The 18,950-nt window shown below is 40.1% G+C and overlaps 1 protein-coding gene across 6 annotated transcripts in view; it reads right to left on the bottom strand.

The window, feature by feature from the left end:
• MTUS1 (microtubule associated scaffold protein 1) overlaps nt 1-18,950 on the bottom strand; it is a 185,784-nt gene that overhangs the window by 99,838 nt on the left and 66,996 nt on the right. For 4 of the 6 annotated variants that reach the window (XM_043546155.1, XM_037897680.2, XM_043546157.1 and 1 more), the window contains one exon: nt 17,724-17,774. The exons of 1 other annotated variant lie outside the window; for it this stretch is intronic. In XM_043546155.1, the coding sequence (XP_043402090.1) occupies nt 17,724-17,774 (51 nt within the window). Of the gene's footprint in view, nt 1-3,846; nt 4,283-17,723; nt 17,775-18,950 lie in introns of those variants that run through there. One more of the 6 variants, XM_007062686.4, reaches the window with a different exon arrangement.

Below are 18,950 nucleotides of genomic sequence, written 5' to 3'. Positions count from 1 at the left end.
TGGCTGTCTTGATATGAGAAGTCATGTTTCCAGGTCAAGTAGTCAGCCACATAGCTACCATTTATTTCTCTCTCTCTCTCTTTTTTTTTTTAAAGCAAGCCAAAAGCAGGATACTAAGATTTTGTTTTGTGAGACTCAAAGTATATGAATAATACAAGGAACTATGTAGTTTCACCCACAATCCTTCAAAAATTATGGTACTGCAAACCACTGTAGTTTTGCTCTCAGTTACCATCATTAGGTCCTATTGTCAAATGTACTGCTTTGTATAAAAAAGGAAAGAATATATGTATGGTCCAAGACTGTCTTTCTCCAACATTCTTAAGGTGACAGCCATCCAGACATGCTGATCTAATCCGTCACACCAATCATGCATGAAGAGTATTAAGTACTTAAGATCACTTCTATTCACTGTTTGGGTTAAACATGTTCTTAAACAGTCAGTAATATAGGAAGTATGTTTGTCTCTTCATTAATGAAATATCAAAATGATGATTCACTTTCAACTCTTCACTTACACATGCTGATTAAGATTTTTTTTTGCAATTATTTAAGATTGAATAAGCTAACTATCTGTGACTTATTTTAATAAGAATGTCTGAAGGAGGGAACTCAAGGATGATTTTTTTTTAATAAGGTCATTATGTAGACTTCAGATTTCATATTATCTCTAAGTTATCTACAGAATGTATACATACTGAAAAAAAAAACAATGGGTTGCTTTGAGACTTTCACAAATGAGGATGAAAATAGAGCATTACAAATCTGAGTAACTTCTGATACCATTCCTCATGACAGAAGTTAAATCCTATTTTCCCAGAGGTTCTGAATCTGATCTGTGAGCTGCTGGTGGTCTGTGAAGATGTAGCATGTCAGCTGGTACTGTCTCCTTTATTTTCAATCTGCTAAATCATATTAAATATATTACTTGATTACTACAGCTGTATAAGCAATTAGCATATCTGTCACAAGAAGGTTACGCTCATGAAAGGGAAGGAAAGCCATGTATGCAATTACAACCGAGAGGGGGTCCATGATAATCTCTATTAAAACAGAGTCCACACTATAAAAATACAGTGTGATCACTTGGGCATGCTGTGAGATCCAGGGAGGATGCTACATTTTTTTTTAATGCAATGAAATCACTGTGTTAAGAGACATGCTGGCTGATGCTGCAGCAGTATAAATAGGCTTATTCCTGATGATCTGAAACATCAGTGTTATGTATAGCATGATCATGTGCATGAATTTTATTACGTTGTCACCCTTATTTCAGGGTAAGAGGCCCACACACAAGCTTTATCTGCTCTCAAGTTACATAAAAACATAAAATTGTCAATATATTATGCTGAGTCAACAGGGGTAAAACGCCGATGAACGTATATACTACTACCCAGTATTGAACGTGAGCTAGTTTAACATATATTCAGCACCGGTCACCCTCTTTGCTGGTGCAGTTATATGCTCTGCTGTTTGTTCAGAAGCACTGATGTGACAAGAGATGAAAAAAGTGAGAAGCATGGTCTAGCTGAACTTTGACTACCATTTCAAGGGCTGTGGGTCATACCTGAAAGCATGAAAAAGACAGCCAGCCAGAATCTCTTTATAGGGATGTTTGTATAACTAGGACTTGTGGTCAGCAATATATTTCATGAACTGTATTCAATAGTTTTTTATGAATAGGAATATCTGGAGGCAGATTTTATTCAGATGTCCACTTAATGCTAACAATGCAAGTCTTTTTTTGTTTAAGATTGCAATATGATACTGGAAATTTAAACTGATTAATACTATATACAACTATAGATTCACTGGGTATATTCAAGGCCCTTTATTTTTGTTTAATGTTTCCTGGGAATTTATTGGTATTTATTAAAAAGAAGCTAGTGAAAATCAGTGCAAAAATAACTCAGTTATTTGGGTAAATACCAGGGTTAATACTGGGAGACAGGAAGACAGAAAAAAAGCAACAAAAATGTGTATTTAAAGTCTACATTAACAGTATGTACACTGTTTCAGAGTAACAGCCGTGTTAGTCTGTATTCGCAAAAAGAAAAGGAGTATTTGTGGCACCTTAGAGACTAACCAATTTAGCCACAAGTACTCCTTTTCTTTTTGCGAGTATGTACACTTGCATTTGTACATGTGTAAGAATATCTTACACTACATTGCCTTACTTTAAGGGACAGCCTTACATTTACACTTAGTCTAATTTATTAATATAAGTACATCTAATTAATATAATCTATTGGATTTTCTTGACCACAAGAAAGAATCCCAAAATTCAGGTTAAAAAAAAAAAAACAGTAAAAAACAAATACCTTTTGTAAAACCTAGGAATTTTTCAGGGGGGAGAAAGGTAAAAACCACTAACAAAGGGCCTTAGGAATATTTTACTATTTTAAAATATACAAATTCAGGTAACCAATAAAGAATAAGTTTAAGATTGACTGATTTTTTGCATTATTGCTAGACCTGGACTTCCTGAGACATGCTGTGTGTGAAGACATCAGATTGTTAGTAACATTCAGATAAGTAGAAAAGATATGGAGATTTATCCATAAAGAGTTTTGCAACATCAAGTTACATTAAAAGTTATCTTACAGGTTATATTACATAGCTGAAAGTCTGCTTGGAGATTCTATGTTGCATTCAACCTCCTAACCCTTTTTAACATTAAGTGGGAGCAGAGAGACAGACATTAACTTGCCAGAAGACTGATAAAGGAGGAAAGAGGCCATGATAAAATGTATGCAGACATACAAAATGCCAGGAGAGATGAGAAAACAGTGACTAGTAGAGCTAAATGGCCTGTCAAGGAGACCTAGAGATTCCATGAGATGTTAGAAGAGATGAGTGGTGGCCAAGAGAGAAAGGAGATGCCTGGGAGGCAAAACGAGACACAGGCAGCTGCACAAACTTACGTTTGGAGGGGAAGAAGGAGAAAAGATCGGTCAGACAAAGTGGGAGTGGGAGAACATTTATTTTTGTTGTTTTTTTTTTGTTTTGTTTTTTTTTAAACTTTCCCCTGCCTAATATAGACCCCATATATAGCAACTGTATTCTACAAAAGGAATTTCACACAAAAAACCCAACTGCATCCATAATCATTTATATATTTACTAGATAAAAACATGTGACTTGATGCTTAGGAAAAAATTCACTGAAGACAAATCAGATTGCATTCCTTTAAAACATTTTAAAATATTTTTGCTACAATATATTGTAGCTAGAGTCATATGAAAGAAAACATCTCTACTTCCAATCACATTGCTATTACGGCTAAAATTAAAAAGGATTTTCTTTAAGGATGAAATTTACTCTCCCTGCTTACAAACCATGAATTATTTTTATATCTATAACAGGGATATTAAGATACACTGTAGTCAAGCAAAGTTACATAACCCTCAAGAAAAAGCTATACAATATGATTTTGTACCCCATTTTCCCCCCTTCAAGGGGCAGAGAAGGGAAAATATCACAGTATGTATCTACCCACAATATAAAAATACTGAAGAGATGCTTAATGGTGATCAATTTCCAAATTCTATTTCTGGATCTGGAAAAACGTGTCAATTCCAATTCAGCGCTCCACAAACAAATAGAATACCATGTTTTCCAGATGAGCAGGTCAAACACACACACACACACACCCCCCCATGAGAAATCCAAGATCAAACTGTCCACTTTTATAAACTAGGACTTGATTTCTATAAGAGCTTTAGGTTTCTGTGAAAAATGAAATGTTTCATGCCCAGAATACATTTTAATTATTAATAGGCAGCTGCTGAGGTAAACAAGATGTCCCCAAGGCACACACTAAGTACAAGGTTTAAAAATACAAACCTGTATGAAATATAACTGTGCTTTTCCTATATCCAGAAGGAAGTCGAAGGTTTCGGAGCAGTCCCTTTGCAGTCAGTCGCACACGCATGTTGGATAAGGAAAATTTCGGAGACCATAACATGTCTTCAGAGCGATTGGAAGACAGACAAGCAAGAAACAGCCTCCATATACTGTCACATACTATATATTTTAATTCACCACTGATTGAGGCCAAGCTATACTTGGCAAGGAAAACAAGACTAGAAAACAAATATCCCTCATTCCTTCGTGAGACCGTGAGAAAGATATCCACAATGCAAATGCTGCTGGCAGCCTCTCTCCCCACCAGATGTTGCAGAAACAAAGCTTGTCCTCAGAATAAAACCTTCTCTTAGTGATTCAGGAGACCAGCAGCCTCTGAATTACATCACACTGTTCATGCTTAATCTGTTACGGGACTCAATGGGAATGAAGACCTAGCAGGAGGAGGAGGGGAAAGTGGGTGGTCTCCAAGCTGAATATCACCCAGTAATGTCACAGATCATGTAATTGTTCTTCAGAGACTGTTAAGAAAATTACTTTAATATTCCTGAAGGCATATTTTACTTCTCCTCCCCCCTCAATATAATCAAGACTTGTTTCATTCATCTAATTCTGATTCCATTCTGACAATTTTCTAATTGACTTGAATTTATCCCAACAACTTACTTTAATTATGTTTAAAGTTTTCTAACAGAAAGCTTCTTTTAACATATATTGAACATACCACTACATCCATATTTAAGTCCTTACAAGTCCACAGAAAATAATGCTATTCTGTACAAACTTTCATATTTAGAAGGCTCATGAGTACCATTCAGTTTTGTGGCCCTGCACATTTCAGTGTACTGGGATAAGATCAAGGAAGTACTAATCTTAATTTAGTATTATGACATGCTCTGGACTTCAACAAGAAACCAGTATGTCTAGATTCAGTTGTAATCTGATAACTGATTGATTCAAACACTACTGTAAACCACCGTTATGCAAATCCCTGTGCAACATGCTGGCTCAGTATATACTTAAATGACCCAAAAGGTTTATATTTTTCCCCACTCCTTTACAATGCAAGTTATTAAATCATTCTACCTTTAAGTAGAAAGAAATGCCGTCCTAGATTTCTAGGCCTGTAACATAGCCAAACAAACAAAAAAATGTTTTTTTTTTAAATCTGGAGTTGAAAGCTAGAAAGCAGAGAACCGTAGTCCAACAGGATTTACTAGGAAGCCAGGATACTAGAAACAAGAAAAGCATGTTTTATTTTTGTTTTGTGTCTAAAGTTTAACAGATTAGACTACTGGTCTCAGGCAATTTCTCACAATCAGTTTTCAGCATCCTCAGCCCACATGGCTGAAGGATACACCTTTCACAGATTCCAAGAGCAATGGCCTCTTTGTCCCTTAAGAGATGGATGCCAAAACAGCTTTTTTTGCTTGTATTTCCCCAAACTCACTGTTTTGTCCCCAGAGTCAGCATGACTCGTTGCTGTTCTCTTCCTGTTGATTTCCAATCCCCCTATTGACTCCTATGTAAATAGGGCTTCGATTGCTTAATTTATGTTAGAGACAGGGAGATAGGTGGGATGGCAGCTGTCTGGGAGAAAACCGGTTTCTCTTGTTTGACCACCGACTTTGAAAGCATAATATCAGTAAGTATCCATAATTCCTCATATAGAGTGTTAATCCATACATTTCACAATTATATTAATCAGCATGTCACCGGATTTTACAAAAAGACATGGCTCAATACACTTTTATAGTACAGTAACATTGTAGTTATTGTTATAATACAACAACGTTGTACAATCAGTTGATTCCACTGCTTATTCTTCAGGGGTTCAACACCCCTGTTCTCCTTTTGGGGTGTTTTGGACCCTGATAGTTTCCTTTTGCAACAGCACATTTTTATATGAACATGAATTCTAAAAATGCATGCTGGTGAATACTAGATTTACACTGGTCACCTCCCACTTGCAAGGAACACAAATAGAGATGGGATTTTGTGACAAGAACATGCACAGTCTACATCCAAGGGTAGCCATGAGGATTACTGAGCAGCCCTCTGCTATCCAGTGAAGGATAGGGAGCAAAATATAGCAGGACACATGATGAGAAAAAAAGCACGGGACAGCAGAGGGTAAAACCAAAGGGGATGAAACCAAAACACAGAAAAGAGGTGCAAAGTATGTAAGAAGAAGTGGAAGGTTGGACATATGACCAGGGAAGAGTATAAAAATATTGCTCGGGCATGTAGGAAAGATATCAGGAGGGCCAAATCGCACCTGGAGCTGCAGCTAGCAAGAGATGTCAAGAGTAACAAGAAGGGTTTCTTCAGGTATGTTGGCAACAAGAAGAAAGCCAAGGAAAGTGTGGGCCCCTTACTGAATGAGGGAGGCAACCTAGTGACAGAGGATGTGGAAAAAGCTAATGTACTCAGTGCTTTTTTTGCCTCTGTTTTCACTAACAAGGTCAGCTCCCAGACTGCTGCGCTGGGCATCACAAAATGGGGAAGAGATGGCCAGCCCTCTGTGGAGATAGAGGTGGTTAGGGACTATTTAGAAAAGCTGGACGTGCACAAGTCCATGGGGCCGGACGAGTTGCATCGGAGAGTGCTGAAGGAATTGGCGGCTGTGATTGCAGAGCCCTTGGCCATTATCTTTGAAAACTCGTGGCGAACGGGGGAAGTCCCGGATGACCGGAAAAAGGCTAATGTAGTGCCAATCTTTAAAAAAGGGAAGAAGGAGGATCCTGGGAACTACAGGCCAGTCAGCCTCACCTAAGTCCCTGGAAAAATCATGGAGCAGGTCCTCAAAGAATCAATCCTGAAGCACTTACATGAGAGGAAAGTGATCAGGAACAGTCAGCATGGATTCACCAAGGGAAGGTCATGCCTGACTAATCTAATCGCCTTTTATGATGAGATTACTGGTTCTGTGGATGAAGGGAAAGCAGTGGATGTATTGTTTCTTGACTTTAGCAAAGCTTTTGACACGGTCTCCCACAGTATTCTTGTCAGCAAGTTAAGGAAGTATGGGCTGGATGAATGCACTATAAGGTGGGTAGAAAGCTGGCCAGATTGTCGGGCTCAACGGGTAGTGATCAATGGCTCCATGTCTAGTTGGCAGCCGGTGTCAAGTGGAGTGCCCCAGGGGTCGGTCCTGGGGCCGGTTTTGTTCAATATCTTCATAAATGATCTGGAGGATGGTGTGGATTGCACTCTCAGCAAATTTGCGGATGATACTAAACTGGGAGGAGTGGTAGATACGCTGGAGGGGAGGGATAGGATACAGAAGGACCTAGACAAATTGGAGGATTGGGCCAAAAGAAATCTGATGAGGTTCAATAAGGATAAGTGCAGGGTCCTGCACTTAGGATGGAAGAATCCAATGCACCGCTACAGACTAGGGACCGAATGGCTAGGCAGCAGTTCTGCGGAAAAGGACCTAGGGGTGACAGTGGACGAGAAGCTGGATATGAGTCAGCAGTGTGCCCTTGTTGCCAAGAAGGCCAATGGCATTTTGGGATGTATAAGTAGGGGCATAGCGAGCAGATCGAGGGACGTGATCGTTCTCCTCTATTCGACACTGGTGAGGCCTCATCTGGAGTACTGTGTCCAGTTTTGGGCCCCACACTACAAGAAGGATGTGGATAAATTGGAGAGAGTCCAGCGAAGGGCAACAAAAATGATTAGGGGTCTAGAGCACATGACTTATGAGGAGAGGCTGAGGGAGCTGGGATTGTTTAGTCTGCAGAAGAGAAGAATGAGGGGGGATTTGATAGCTGCTTTCAACTACCTGAAAGGGGGTTCCAAAGAGGATGGCCCTAGACTGTTCTCAATGGTAGCAGATGACAGAACGAGGAGTAATGGTCTCAAGTTGCAATGGGGGAGGTTTAGATTGGATATTAGGAAAAACTTTTTCACTAAGAGGGTGGTGAAACACTGGAATGGGTTACCTAGGGAGGTGGTAGAATCTCCTTCCTTAGAGGTTTTCAAGGTCAGGCTTGACAAAGCCCTGGCTGGGATGATTTAACTGGGAATTGGTCCTGCTTCGAGCAGGGGGTTGGACTAGATGACCTTCTGGGGTCCCTTCCAACCCTGATATTCTATGATTCTATGAAAGAAGTCTTTAAAATGGAACAGGGCTGCTGACTTGAGGTGGACAACGGAGATACCAGCAAGTCTTGCTTCTGTTTTTCCTGGGTAGAGTCATTAGAGACTAACAGGGCTAGGCCCTACCAACACCACCACAACTGTAGTAGAGCCAGGCAAATTTTTTCTCAACTGCGTTCCACTTTAAAAAAAACAAAACAAAAACCACACACACACACACAATTGGGAAAGGAAAGAGCACAGGTTCACTAAAAAGCCATCACTTACACTTAACTTGCAAACAAGTTATTAGCGTTATGTAAACCTAGCTGGTGATATCTAGCTGATGTCAAAGCAAATAAGACTTCTGTTAGCTGTGATTTGTCATCAAGTCTTCTGAAACTGAATATTCAAGATAAAGTCTCAAGTGATAAATGGATTTATCTTCCATCCATAGATTTCAATGTGCTTTATGAACAAAGTTACCTTCAACACCCTGTGAGGTAGGGAAGTATTAAAGACGTCATCAATAGTTTTCCACCTGAGTCCACATGTGCAATTCAAGAGTGGGGACCTCTCTCAACTGTGTTGACCCCCTGAAGTTAATTACTGAAGGGAAACAATACCTAAGGTTTTGGTGTCACCAAGGGCTGGTCTACGCTCCCTCTTGCCACTGCAGTTAAAACAACTGCAAACCCTTGTGTGGATATATTACATCAATTTAAAAATTAAATAAATTTCTCTGGACAAGTGAAATACTAAACCATGTTTAAATCTGCTTGAGAATCCATGCACAAAGTGGCACTGGTTTAACTATATTGATGCAACTTCCATTAAGAGCTGATATGGAAAGTTATGAATACTTAGATGTCACAATGTTATAAAAATGGTAGGTGACCAGATCAGTGAAGGCAAGTTACTGTATATTGGTTTATTAGAATTTCCTGTCCGACTATATTGATCTATACACCTATAATTCTGTGAGGTCTGTGCACAAAAGCGATACACAGGCTTCAGATAAAAACATGCAAACACACACTTAAAAGGCAATAGGCTCCTTCACGCTATCTATCTGTTTCCTATCTCCAACCAGTTGCAAACATTTTTCCAGAGCTGGGAGTTACCAGATAAAAGGGATATAAACAATTCAAAAGTGGCTCGATTCCTGCAAAGATGAGTGCATTGCCAGAAGTTGTCCAGGGAGTTGCCAGTGTGCACTGACAGGGAGTCAAGTTTATAGGGAGCTAGTTGTACCAGAGTCCCCATGCAGAAGATGGTTACACACCTGGAAAGCTACACTTTCATACAGTAGGTTTTAAAATTTGCTTTCACCAGTACTTAAAGCTTTCATCAAAAGGCTTCTGTTCTTAACACTTGGTTTTAAAGAGGCTGTTCGGTTGCTGATTACCACGGTTATTGCCCTGGAGGGAACAGAACTGCATGGTCTGGATACCAGTCAGACCTGCTGAAGTAAATTATGATGGATACCCAGGGAACTCCAATCCTGGGTGTGGTTTGAGTGCGAGAGTCATACTATTCCACCCCAATAGAAGCGAGAAGCCTGAGATTGGAGACAAGATGCACTTGGAGAGACCAGGAGTCCGAGGTGCAGTTAGCTTGGTAACTATAAGAAAAGGAGGACTTGTGGCACCTTAGAAACGAACAAATTTATTTATTTGTAGCTCACGAAAGCTTATGCTCAAATAAATTTGTTCGTCTCTAAGGTGCCACAAGTCCTCCTTTTCTTTTTGCGGATACAGACTAACATGGCTGCTACTCTGAAACTTGGTAACTATGACAGCCTTAATTCCCTAGCAATAACAGGAGCTCTGTCTTAATTCTTTTGAGATTTCTCTAGCTGAATTGTGCAAGCTTCATGTTTTAAAGCTCCTAATATTAGTGCTTCTACCTGTTGCAGTATACACAGCTCCCTTTCTTCCAAAGAAATCCCATAGAAATTTAGAAAACAATGCAGTTTGAGGAAGAACCATATAACTGCACATGGAAAATAACAGCTCACTGCTATTCTAAGCACAAGAAAAATGAGGTTAAATTTTTCTTGTCCATTTCACTGCTACCCACAATTCTAAATAGTATCACAATTTTATACTATTACTTGAAAGCTAAGCTGTATCTGAGACACTGTAGCTATTTGCATGGTCAGAAATACATCACTGCATCACTTTACATTTGGAAAATTACATCCATAAGGCAGAAAATATATTTGTTTTAAAACAAAAGCTTAAAATTCTGCAGAAATTCTTAGCTCTCCCTCTCTCAAACAAAGAATCTATTTACCATTGACAAGTAGGTCTTTCCCCAGTGGTGACTGATACCCAAAATAAGTGGAGGAGCTAAGCTGCAGGTAGCATTGTGTATTCTACCATACCCTTCCTCGCAGATTGAGCCTCTTTTTCAAACTGTGCACTGGTTGGGGCAAGATGGTCACACAAGTATTTTTGGTGGAGAAATGGGAAGAAAAAGGGGTACTCTTTCAGAATAAAAAATTGGGACACTACACTCAAGGGCAGGATGGGATGACCACTTTACTATTGCTCTACAAGTCCCTTCTCCTCCTCACTCTTACGCTACCATCTCCCTTCACATACACAGTTTAACCCACAACCTCATTCACAAATTGACTTAATTCCCTGCTGCATTCATACACACAAACACCCCCCCCCACACACACTCTTTACCTTTTTCTACTTAGAGCCAGTCCCCTCCCATCTGATGGTCCTAGGCACAAGCTCTTCCCCCTGCTAATCAGCACCCATCAATCCAGTTCTGAAGTAGTCTTTAATTGAAGCTGGGTCTGGAAAGGCAGGAGCAGAAGTATGAAGGAGAGTGCAGAGACACATATTCGGACTCTGGGTTGGCTGAACTGAATAGCCTCATACAGCCCGTATTCTCTGCTCCTTTTCCCCACTGCTGTGTATGGTCTGCTGCAGGGTCAGATGTCCCTTGCTGTTAATCAGATATACTGCAACCTCTAGGACTAAAGTAGCTGAAGTCTTTCTAGGAGTTCCTGGGTCACCAGGCTTTTCTGCACCTCACAACACAAGCTGTACCACACAGCAGATGTGTGTGAATAACTAATTTTTCAGTTTGCTGACCCAAACCAAAATTATTCAATTTTCAGAATTGCCAGTGAACTGAAATAATCCATTATTTCTCCATCTCAATTCATAAGATAAGGCCAGAAGGGACAATAGTGATCATCTGTATAACACAGGCCATAAAAGTTCCCTGAATCAGTTCCAGTTTGAACTAGAGCACACGTTTTAGAAAAACATCCAATCTTGATCTAAAAGTCCCAAGAATGGAGAATCTTCCACAGTTCTTGGTAAGTTGTTCCAATGATTATTTACCCTCACTTTGTTTTAAAAAAACAAAAAAACAAAAAAAAACAGTCTTATTCTGAGTTTGAATTTATCTTATTTCAGCTACTGATCTTGTTATATCATTGTCTGCTAGACTGGAAGAGCCCCCTATTCTCAAATTTCTGTTCCCCATGAGGGTACTTGTAGACCGATCAAGTCACCCCTTAACTGTCTTTTTTAGCACCTTGAATATCACTGGTTTCAGAGTAGCAGCCGTGCCATATTTTCCAATCTTAATCATTTTCATAGGTCTTCTCTGTACTGTCACCAATTTATCAGCATTCTTGAATTGTTGACACCAGAACTGGACACCATATCCCAGTAACAGTTACACTAGTGCCAAATACAAAGGTCATGTAATCTCTCCACTCCTACTCGAGATTCCCTTTTTATACACCCATGAATCACATTAACCTTTTTGGCCATAGTATCACACTGGAAGCTCATGTTCAGCCATGACCCCCCCAATTTTTCCCCCACAGTTGCTGCTTCCCAAGAGTCCCCCATCCTGCAAGTATGTTCTATATTCTTTGTTCCTACATGCTTACATTTGGGTTTACTGAAACTCAGTTTTCTTGTATCCAGCTCACCAAACAATCCATATTGCTTTGCACCAGGGACCTGTCCCTGTTATTTACCACTCGCCCAATCTGCAAACTATTAGAAATTAATTATTTTCTTTTCTTGTAGGTCCGTGATAAGTATTACCCAGCACAGGGCCAAGAACCAATCCCTTTGGGATTCCACTTGAAACAACACTCAATGATTCAGGGATGCTGGAACAAATTTTGATAGCGGCTGTGATGAGAGCCATTGACCAAACTGTATACCCTCTATATAATGGAAACCACTTCAAGCCAGCACCTATGTAATGAATCTCCATTTACAATTACATTTTGAGATCTCTCAGCCACTATTATCCAATCAATATGTGCCATGTTGATTTGGTATTTATGATGCTGGCAGACCTTGTGCCAGTTCATGTCAAGGCCCCTAGGCCTCACTGAATACTGACAAATGCATAGCTGGAAACCAATCTGGCTCACCTGTACACTAGTCTTGTTAAAATTGGTATTCAATTCATAGAGATGTGTTTAGTGTTTGGACTTTATGAAATGCATGTGAGTTGCTGCATGCATTAATCTCACTTATTAGATCTGTATCCCATGTTACAAGGTAATAGTTAACTATTTGCTCTAACTATGAAAGTGTTTACTATGGAACTAGAAATCCCCACAGTGAGGAGAGAAGTATTACCAAGTGTGAAATACTAGTTTACCACAAGAGGTGTCATCTCCTGCCCCATAAAAGGCCTACAGACACCAGACAAGCCACTGTGGAAAATCATCAGACAAAAGACTGTTTATTTTTTTCCCCCCATACCCATGAAGAGGGGACAAATACTCATCCCATCACAGCTTGAACTCTGGGGGAAAGGAATAAAAATCCCAGTCAAGAAGAAATTATTATGTTGCTTAGAATTATTGCCCTCTCCAAATTCCAAGCAAAAGGAAAGGATCCCCAAGATGCTTAGCCAGGGTTAACCCTAAAGGATTTATAGAGCCTGCACATCACAACAGCTTCTACTACTTTCTGGACCCTAAGACTAACTCATTTGAGTGTATATTTACCTCCTTTAACATTGTAAATCTCATTTCCTTTTCTTAATAAATCTTTAGTTAGTTAATTGTAGGATTGGCTACAAGCATGGTCTTTGGTGTGTGATCAGAGGTGCAAAAGACCTGTGGAAAGTGACTGGTTCTTTGGGACTGGGAGTAGTCTCAATATTGTTGGGAATGGAGCCTGACGCCCTATGCTGGAGCCTGCCACCCACCACCCAAGGGCTGAATCCCGACCCCGGGAAGGTGAGGAACTCACTGGCTGCCTGCTCCTCCAGCTTGTGTCTCTCCAGAGGCAGGGCAGGACCCAACCACTACTGAAGGCCTCCCCTCCCCCCATCACAACCCAGGCAGCTGTGGCCACAAGAAAAGCCCCTGGTGGCCACAGGAGGCCCCAGTGGCTGCATTTGAGAAACGCTGGTTTAGGAAGTGGTGTGTAAATCTACATGCCAGCACTTTCTGTTCAGAATTTCAGCTTCAATCAATCGGCATAATAGCAGTCTACCTATCTGCAGAATTGCTACCGTGAACTAACATTAGGTTTTCAAGTTGTATCTAGGATTTCTAAAATGATTGCTCAAATCAGTAGCTACATCACTTACACAAAAATAGCACTGGACTAGTGCCTTAACTGCACTTTCACAGGAGACAGTGTTTTGGCTTAAAATACTATACCTCCTTATACATATCCTTCACCAATCCAGCATTTCAATTGTGGTCTACCAGTCAGTGTGGACTGAGTGGACACCTCAAGGTCACTGCTGTTTTCACTCATGATCTTTAAAAGATCAGTTAATTCTACAAATAGATAGCTAAATGGAAAATTACGCCATACTGCAGAGAAGACCCCTGAACTCACATTTTAAAATAGAAGCAAGACCTTTTATGCTAATGGGTGAATAAGCATATCAAGGCAAAAGTTACACTTCAAAACATGTGCAACATCCTTAACCCACAGCTAAGCTCCAATGCAATAGGTTTTATAGTTTCTGTAAAATATCAGCGATTACCATATGAATCCAATTAGTCATTGCCAAATCCCTCTGCCCTTCACAAAAGCCCCCACAAATTAATAGATTCATAATATCGTACCCATAAATCCCTGAGATTAAGTCCTTGCTGAGTCCAAGCAAAAAAAATATAGTTCTTAGCTAAGGGCCCAAAACCCAATTGTTCCAGTTTTGAATAAAATGGAACCTGAATCCAAGCCAGCCATGGATTTTGCCACTACTCATGTTCCACGTTAATGCACATTTCAGTTAGCTGCATCCTATTTCCATCTCGCGTTACATGAAGGGGGATTTTTTTTTAAAATCAAGTTCAGAATTTTAGAAGTATTTACATTAGCAATAGAACACATTTGTATAATGTTCTTTCTTTGAATTGCTCAGCAGGTTGAAAGATTTGACAAGCTGTGTTCTTAGTAGAGACTGGTGTTAAACCTCAAGTTCTCAGTTTCCTTTAATGAACGTAAATTTTATTTTCAGCGTAGCAATAAGACAGTGTTGTAAAACACTTGGCCTTCAGGAAAAATCCAGTCTGTTTGAAACTCATTGTGACTGATTTAGATTTCAGAGAAAACAAATCCTTATTTGAAAACAATTTTTTCGTTCTTATGATTGTAAAGAAGTCTTCCAAACATGAACAAAGTGTAAAACCAGTACAGTGATGTCTTCTCAAATCTGTAGAGTGCCTGAAACTCAGATATCAATACCCTACTGATGAATAAGACAATTAGTTTATATCTAAATAATGCCCCCAATTTGAGCAATTACTGCAACAGAGTGGAAGCTGGGTGAACGACATATGCAAATGGTCACAGGATAAAAATCTTATTCTAAAAGTGTCTTTTCCTCCAGTGACGTTAAATGCAACAGTAACTTCCCTAAGTACAAGTTTCATTACTACAGAAAGATCAAAACCAACCTATTAGCAGTAGGAGACTTTCTGTGGATTAGGCATATTACAGGGTCCTTATGCCTAGATCAGAGGTGGGCAAACTACAGCCTCTGGACTGGATCTGTCCCGCCAGCCATTTTAATCCAGCCATCGAGCTCCTGCTGGGGAGTAGGGTTTGGGGCTTGCCCCACTCCGGTGCTCCAGCCAGGGAGCAGGGTCAGGCGCCCCTCTGCGCGGCTCCTGGAAGCTGCGACATGGCCCCCTCCGGCTCCTACATGTAGGGGCAGCCAGGGGGCTCCACACGCTGCCTCTGCCCCAAGTGCTGCCCCCATTGGCTGAGAACCGCAGCCAATGGGAGCTGCAGGGGCGGTGCCTGCAGACAGGGTGGGTGCCTGCAGACAGGGTGGCGCGCAGCAGAGCCACCGGGCTGCGCCTCCATGTAGGAGCCAGAGGGGCAACATGCCACTGCTTCTGAGAGCTGCCTGAGGTAAACACCGCCTGGAGCCTGTGCCCGAGCCACCAGCCCCCACCCCTTTAACCCCCCTCCCCTACCAGCACTGATCCCCCTCCCACCCTCCCAACCCCTCAGTCCCAGCCCAGAGCACCCTCCTGCACCCCAAACCCCGCATCCCCAACCCCACCCCAGAACCCACCTCCCAACCGGAGCCCTCACCCCCTCCCACACCCCAACCCCAGTTTCATGAGCATTCATGGCCCGCCATACAATTTGTATACCCAGATGTGGCCCTTGGGCTAAAAAGTTTGCCCACCCCTGCCATAGATACAGCATACAGACAATTAGTAAAAACCTTACTTGGTCTTCACTGAATGAGAGTGACACCCCCCACAGTCAAGTCAAGGATGGAAGTCTAAAATGTTTTAGAACAAAAGCTTTACTGTGAGAGCCACAGGCTACTTCAAAACAAAACCAAAAAACTTGGTCTCATTCTGCATGGCACGAGCTGATACTGGGCATTCAGTTATTCTGAAGAAAAAGATCACTTGACTTTTCCTTGAAGTGTAAAAGCATTGTGCTACAGAACATCCAAAACAAAACCCCTCAGTATTGCTCACACCATTTTTTTCATTTTGATACAGCTCTATGTAATCTGATCATTAAGAATGAAAAACAAAAAAAGTAGCTTCTGAAAAACCAAAAAAAAAAAAAATTCATTAGAAAAGCTGGTCAGCATAAAATGGAAAAATTATGCTACAGTGGTGAAAGGTCCATAATCCCAAAGAGCAGGAAATAAGGTGTTTCAACTTGAGGATGAACTTTCACTGGCATGTGATGAATTATGTATTTCAGTGTACAAAGCGTGGCTCACTTGTTGGCAAATGAATGGAGAGACTCATTTCCCAACGTTTTCCCCCAGAGATCTCTATTCCAGTCCAGATGCACAGGTTTAATGGTGCCCATTGCCAACAAATGGTGACAAAACAGCTAAATCTTCGTGAGATTACCCTTTCTGCTTCTCTGAACTGATGGACAAAGGGGCTCACAGAACTCCACTGAAACTAAAAAGTAGTACTAGCAAAACGTAAGTGACTGCAGAAACCAAAGTAAACCTCTATTCAAAGTCATCGTGCTAAACTGCTGCATCATGACAAGGGTCTGAACTTGTAATAGAAGATCTCAAAGAAAGGAAGCCAACAAGTAAAAAATAATTCTCTCTTCCCCTGAGTACAGGATCAAATTCCAGACACTTGGAATCGTTGTATTGCTTTAGTAAAAGCGAACGTATGATCCACAAATTAAGGCCAAAAGTGATTTGTAATCTAGTTTGATCTCCTGAACAAGAGAATTTCACACAGTAATTCCTGCATTAGACCCATAACTTCTGGTTAGCTAGAGCACATCTTTCAGAAAGACATCCAATCTTCATTTGGGAGGTACCAGGGTCTTCCAGAGACATGTAGCACTTTTCCACCCTATGTTGCATCCAGCAAGTTTCTAGTTCTAGTGAAGGGACATATTAATGCTCCAGTGGCAAGTTCCTATCACACAGACCTTTTATCTCTTTTGACAAAGACCCCATTAATCTGTTCAAGTGAGTTGGAAAGATCTTTATGTACAAGGGAATGTCCACCCAAGATTTATTCTGCCATTTTTCAACTGGCTGGGTAAGAACTAGCTCCAGGTTTGTGGACTGGTATGAAATATAGGAGAGAGAAGAACTATTATACAAGACAGAAGCCTCAAAACAGAATTATTTAGAATATCAGCCACATTTTTAACCTCGTCACTCTTCCCAGGGTCACAAAAGTTGATACCAACATTTCTAGTTAATTGCAACCTACCATTCAAGCACAGCATACAGTAACATATGCTGAGGCTGCTGCTACTAAAGAAAAAGAAGATGTCAAGAATTTGTCAGCGCAAGGCATAAAAAAAAAAAAAAAAGAAGAAGAAGACAAGCTTTTGTTCAACATGAATCTTCTATTTTTCCTAAACCACAACAAGTTTGTTTTGACAAATTACTGCCACATGACTAAACTGCAAAGTCACTATATCCAAATTTGTTACCCATATGTTCTTGTATGTTGCTTTGAAAAAACTTCCATTTTGTCTACAAAGCATAAGACAACAAATATTAGTACCAACTCTACAGTTTGGCAGCTGGATGGTCTAATAGCACAGAACTAAAGCACAGAGGAAAAAGGTAAAATTGTATGTTTGAACCTTGAGTCTTCATGGTTGGTTACATCATACTAACTTCTTGTGAGGCTACTTAATTTAAGAATGAAACACTAGGATACTATACCAAAAGCATCTTAAAGAATGGCATATAAGGATATATAATTTTGGGGACCTCCCCTTGTTATCCATTAACAACGATTTGGGTAGAAAAGAGATTTGAGAACTCACCAGAATTGAAAACCGACAACAGTCTTCGGGGTCCATTTAGTACAGGAGTACCTATAATGTTCAGAGAAGATATGGATGTAACTAAACTGTATTAAGATTTATGAATAAGTTCCGGTAGGTGGGTAAAAGAGCATCTTCCCAGACTCCTTTCATGTACCCTCCTTGTTTGGTGGCATACATAATTCAGTAAGTTATTAATATTAATGCCAAAATTTGCTATGACATTAATATGTTGGTAAGATATGTGAGAATGAAACATGACAAGATTCCTGTTTTACTGTAATCAATCACTTTTAATTGATATCACTAGTTAAGAGCTTGACCTTTAACTATCCCATTTGTTAGCACTAGTAGTGCTGTGCTTCATGTAAGCCAGATAGTACTATTTTATTCTGTCCACAGTATTGCCACTTCTGAGGCCTTTAAGAATGAAGTTGCCTGTAATAATTGTCAGTTATTTCATCTGTGGGCAAATATTTACATATCCTTTTCAAAAAGGAGAAAAAAAATGTTAACCAATGGTTACACACTAGAGAACGTAACCTTCCAAATTAACAGGGAAAAAAAGCTAATTTGCCTTTTATTAGTATGACCTAAGGACCATATAATTGACAGTAACCTTTAGTGTAAAGACCAATTAAGTGGAACTATTACTGATAACTCTTGCATGGTAGAGACTTAAAAATAAAGAATTTTAGAGTAAGTTTATTGGTTTTCAAGAACAGTGTTACTTGGTCCAATTTGAAAAGATAAAAATTAAGAATTAAAAGGCTCAACTCATCTCTCTGTGCATAGGAAGTATCAAAGTCTCCATGTGAGACCTTACAAGCATATGCTTCAGTAAATAGGGGGCAACACAATTTGCATTGTATCTTAACTACTGTACATTAGCCAGTGTCTGATGCAGTTCAGTTTTAACTCTAACCACATGATAGGAACTTTGTGAGTAGTCAGTGAACACCTATGACAAGGTATCAGATTCTAGAACCTTTGATGAAGATTCAGATCTGTACTTTTAAATGTGTAGACAACCAACTAGATATGTCCTTTTAAACTCTAATTCAGCATTAAAAAGGTTTTGAGTATCTGAGACAGGGAGGTAAAGGGGCAGAAGTGTTATCCTAGAAATAGCCAAGCTTAGGAGCAAGCTCTGACAGGGACTCTAAGTTAAACAAAAACTCCAAGAAGGTGCTAAATTTGGGCTTTATCTTGTATGTATATTCTGTA

Source organism: Chelonia mydas, chromosome 4, assembly GCF_015237465.2.
Source record: "Chelonia mydas isolate rCheMyd1 chromosome 4, rCheMyd1.pri.v2, whole genome shotgun sequence".
Classification (NCBI taxonomy): Eukaryota; Metazoa; Chordata; order Testudines; family Cheloniidae; genus Chelonia; species Chelonia mydas.
The sequence above is the reverse complement of the archived record's forward strand: the minus strand, read 5'-3'. Positions and strand labels throughout refer to the sequence as shown.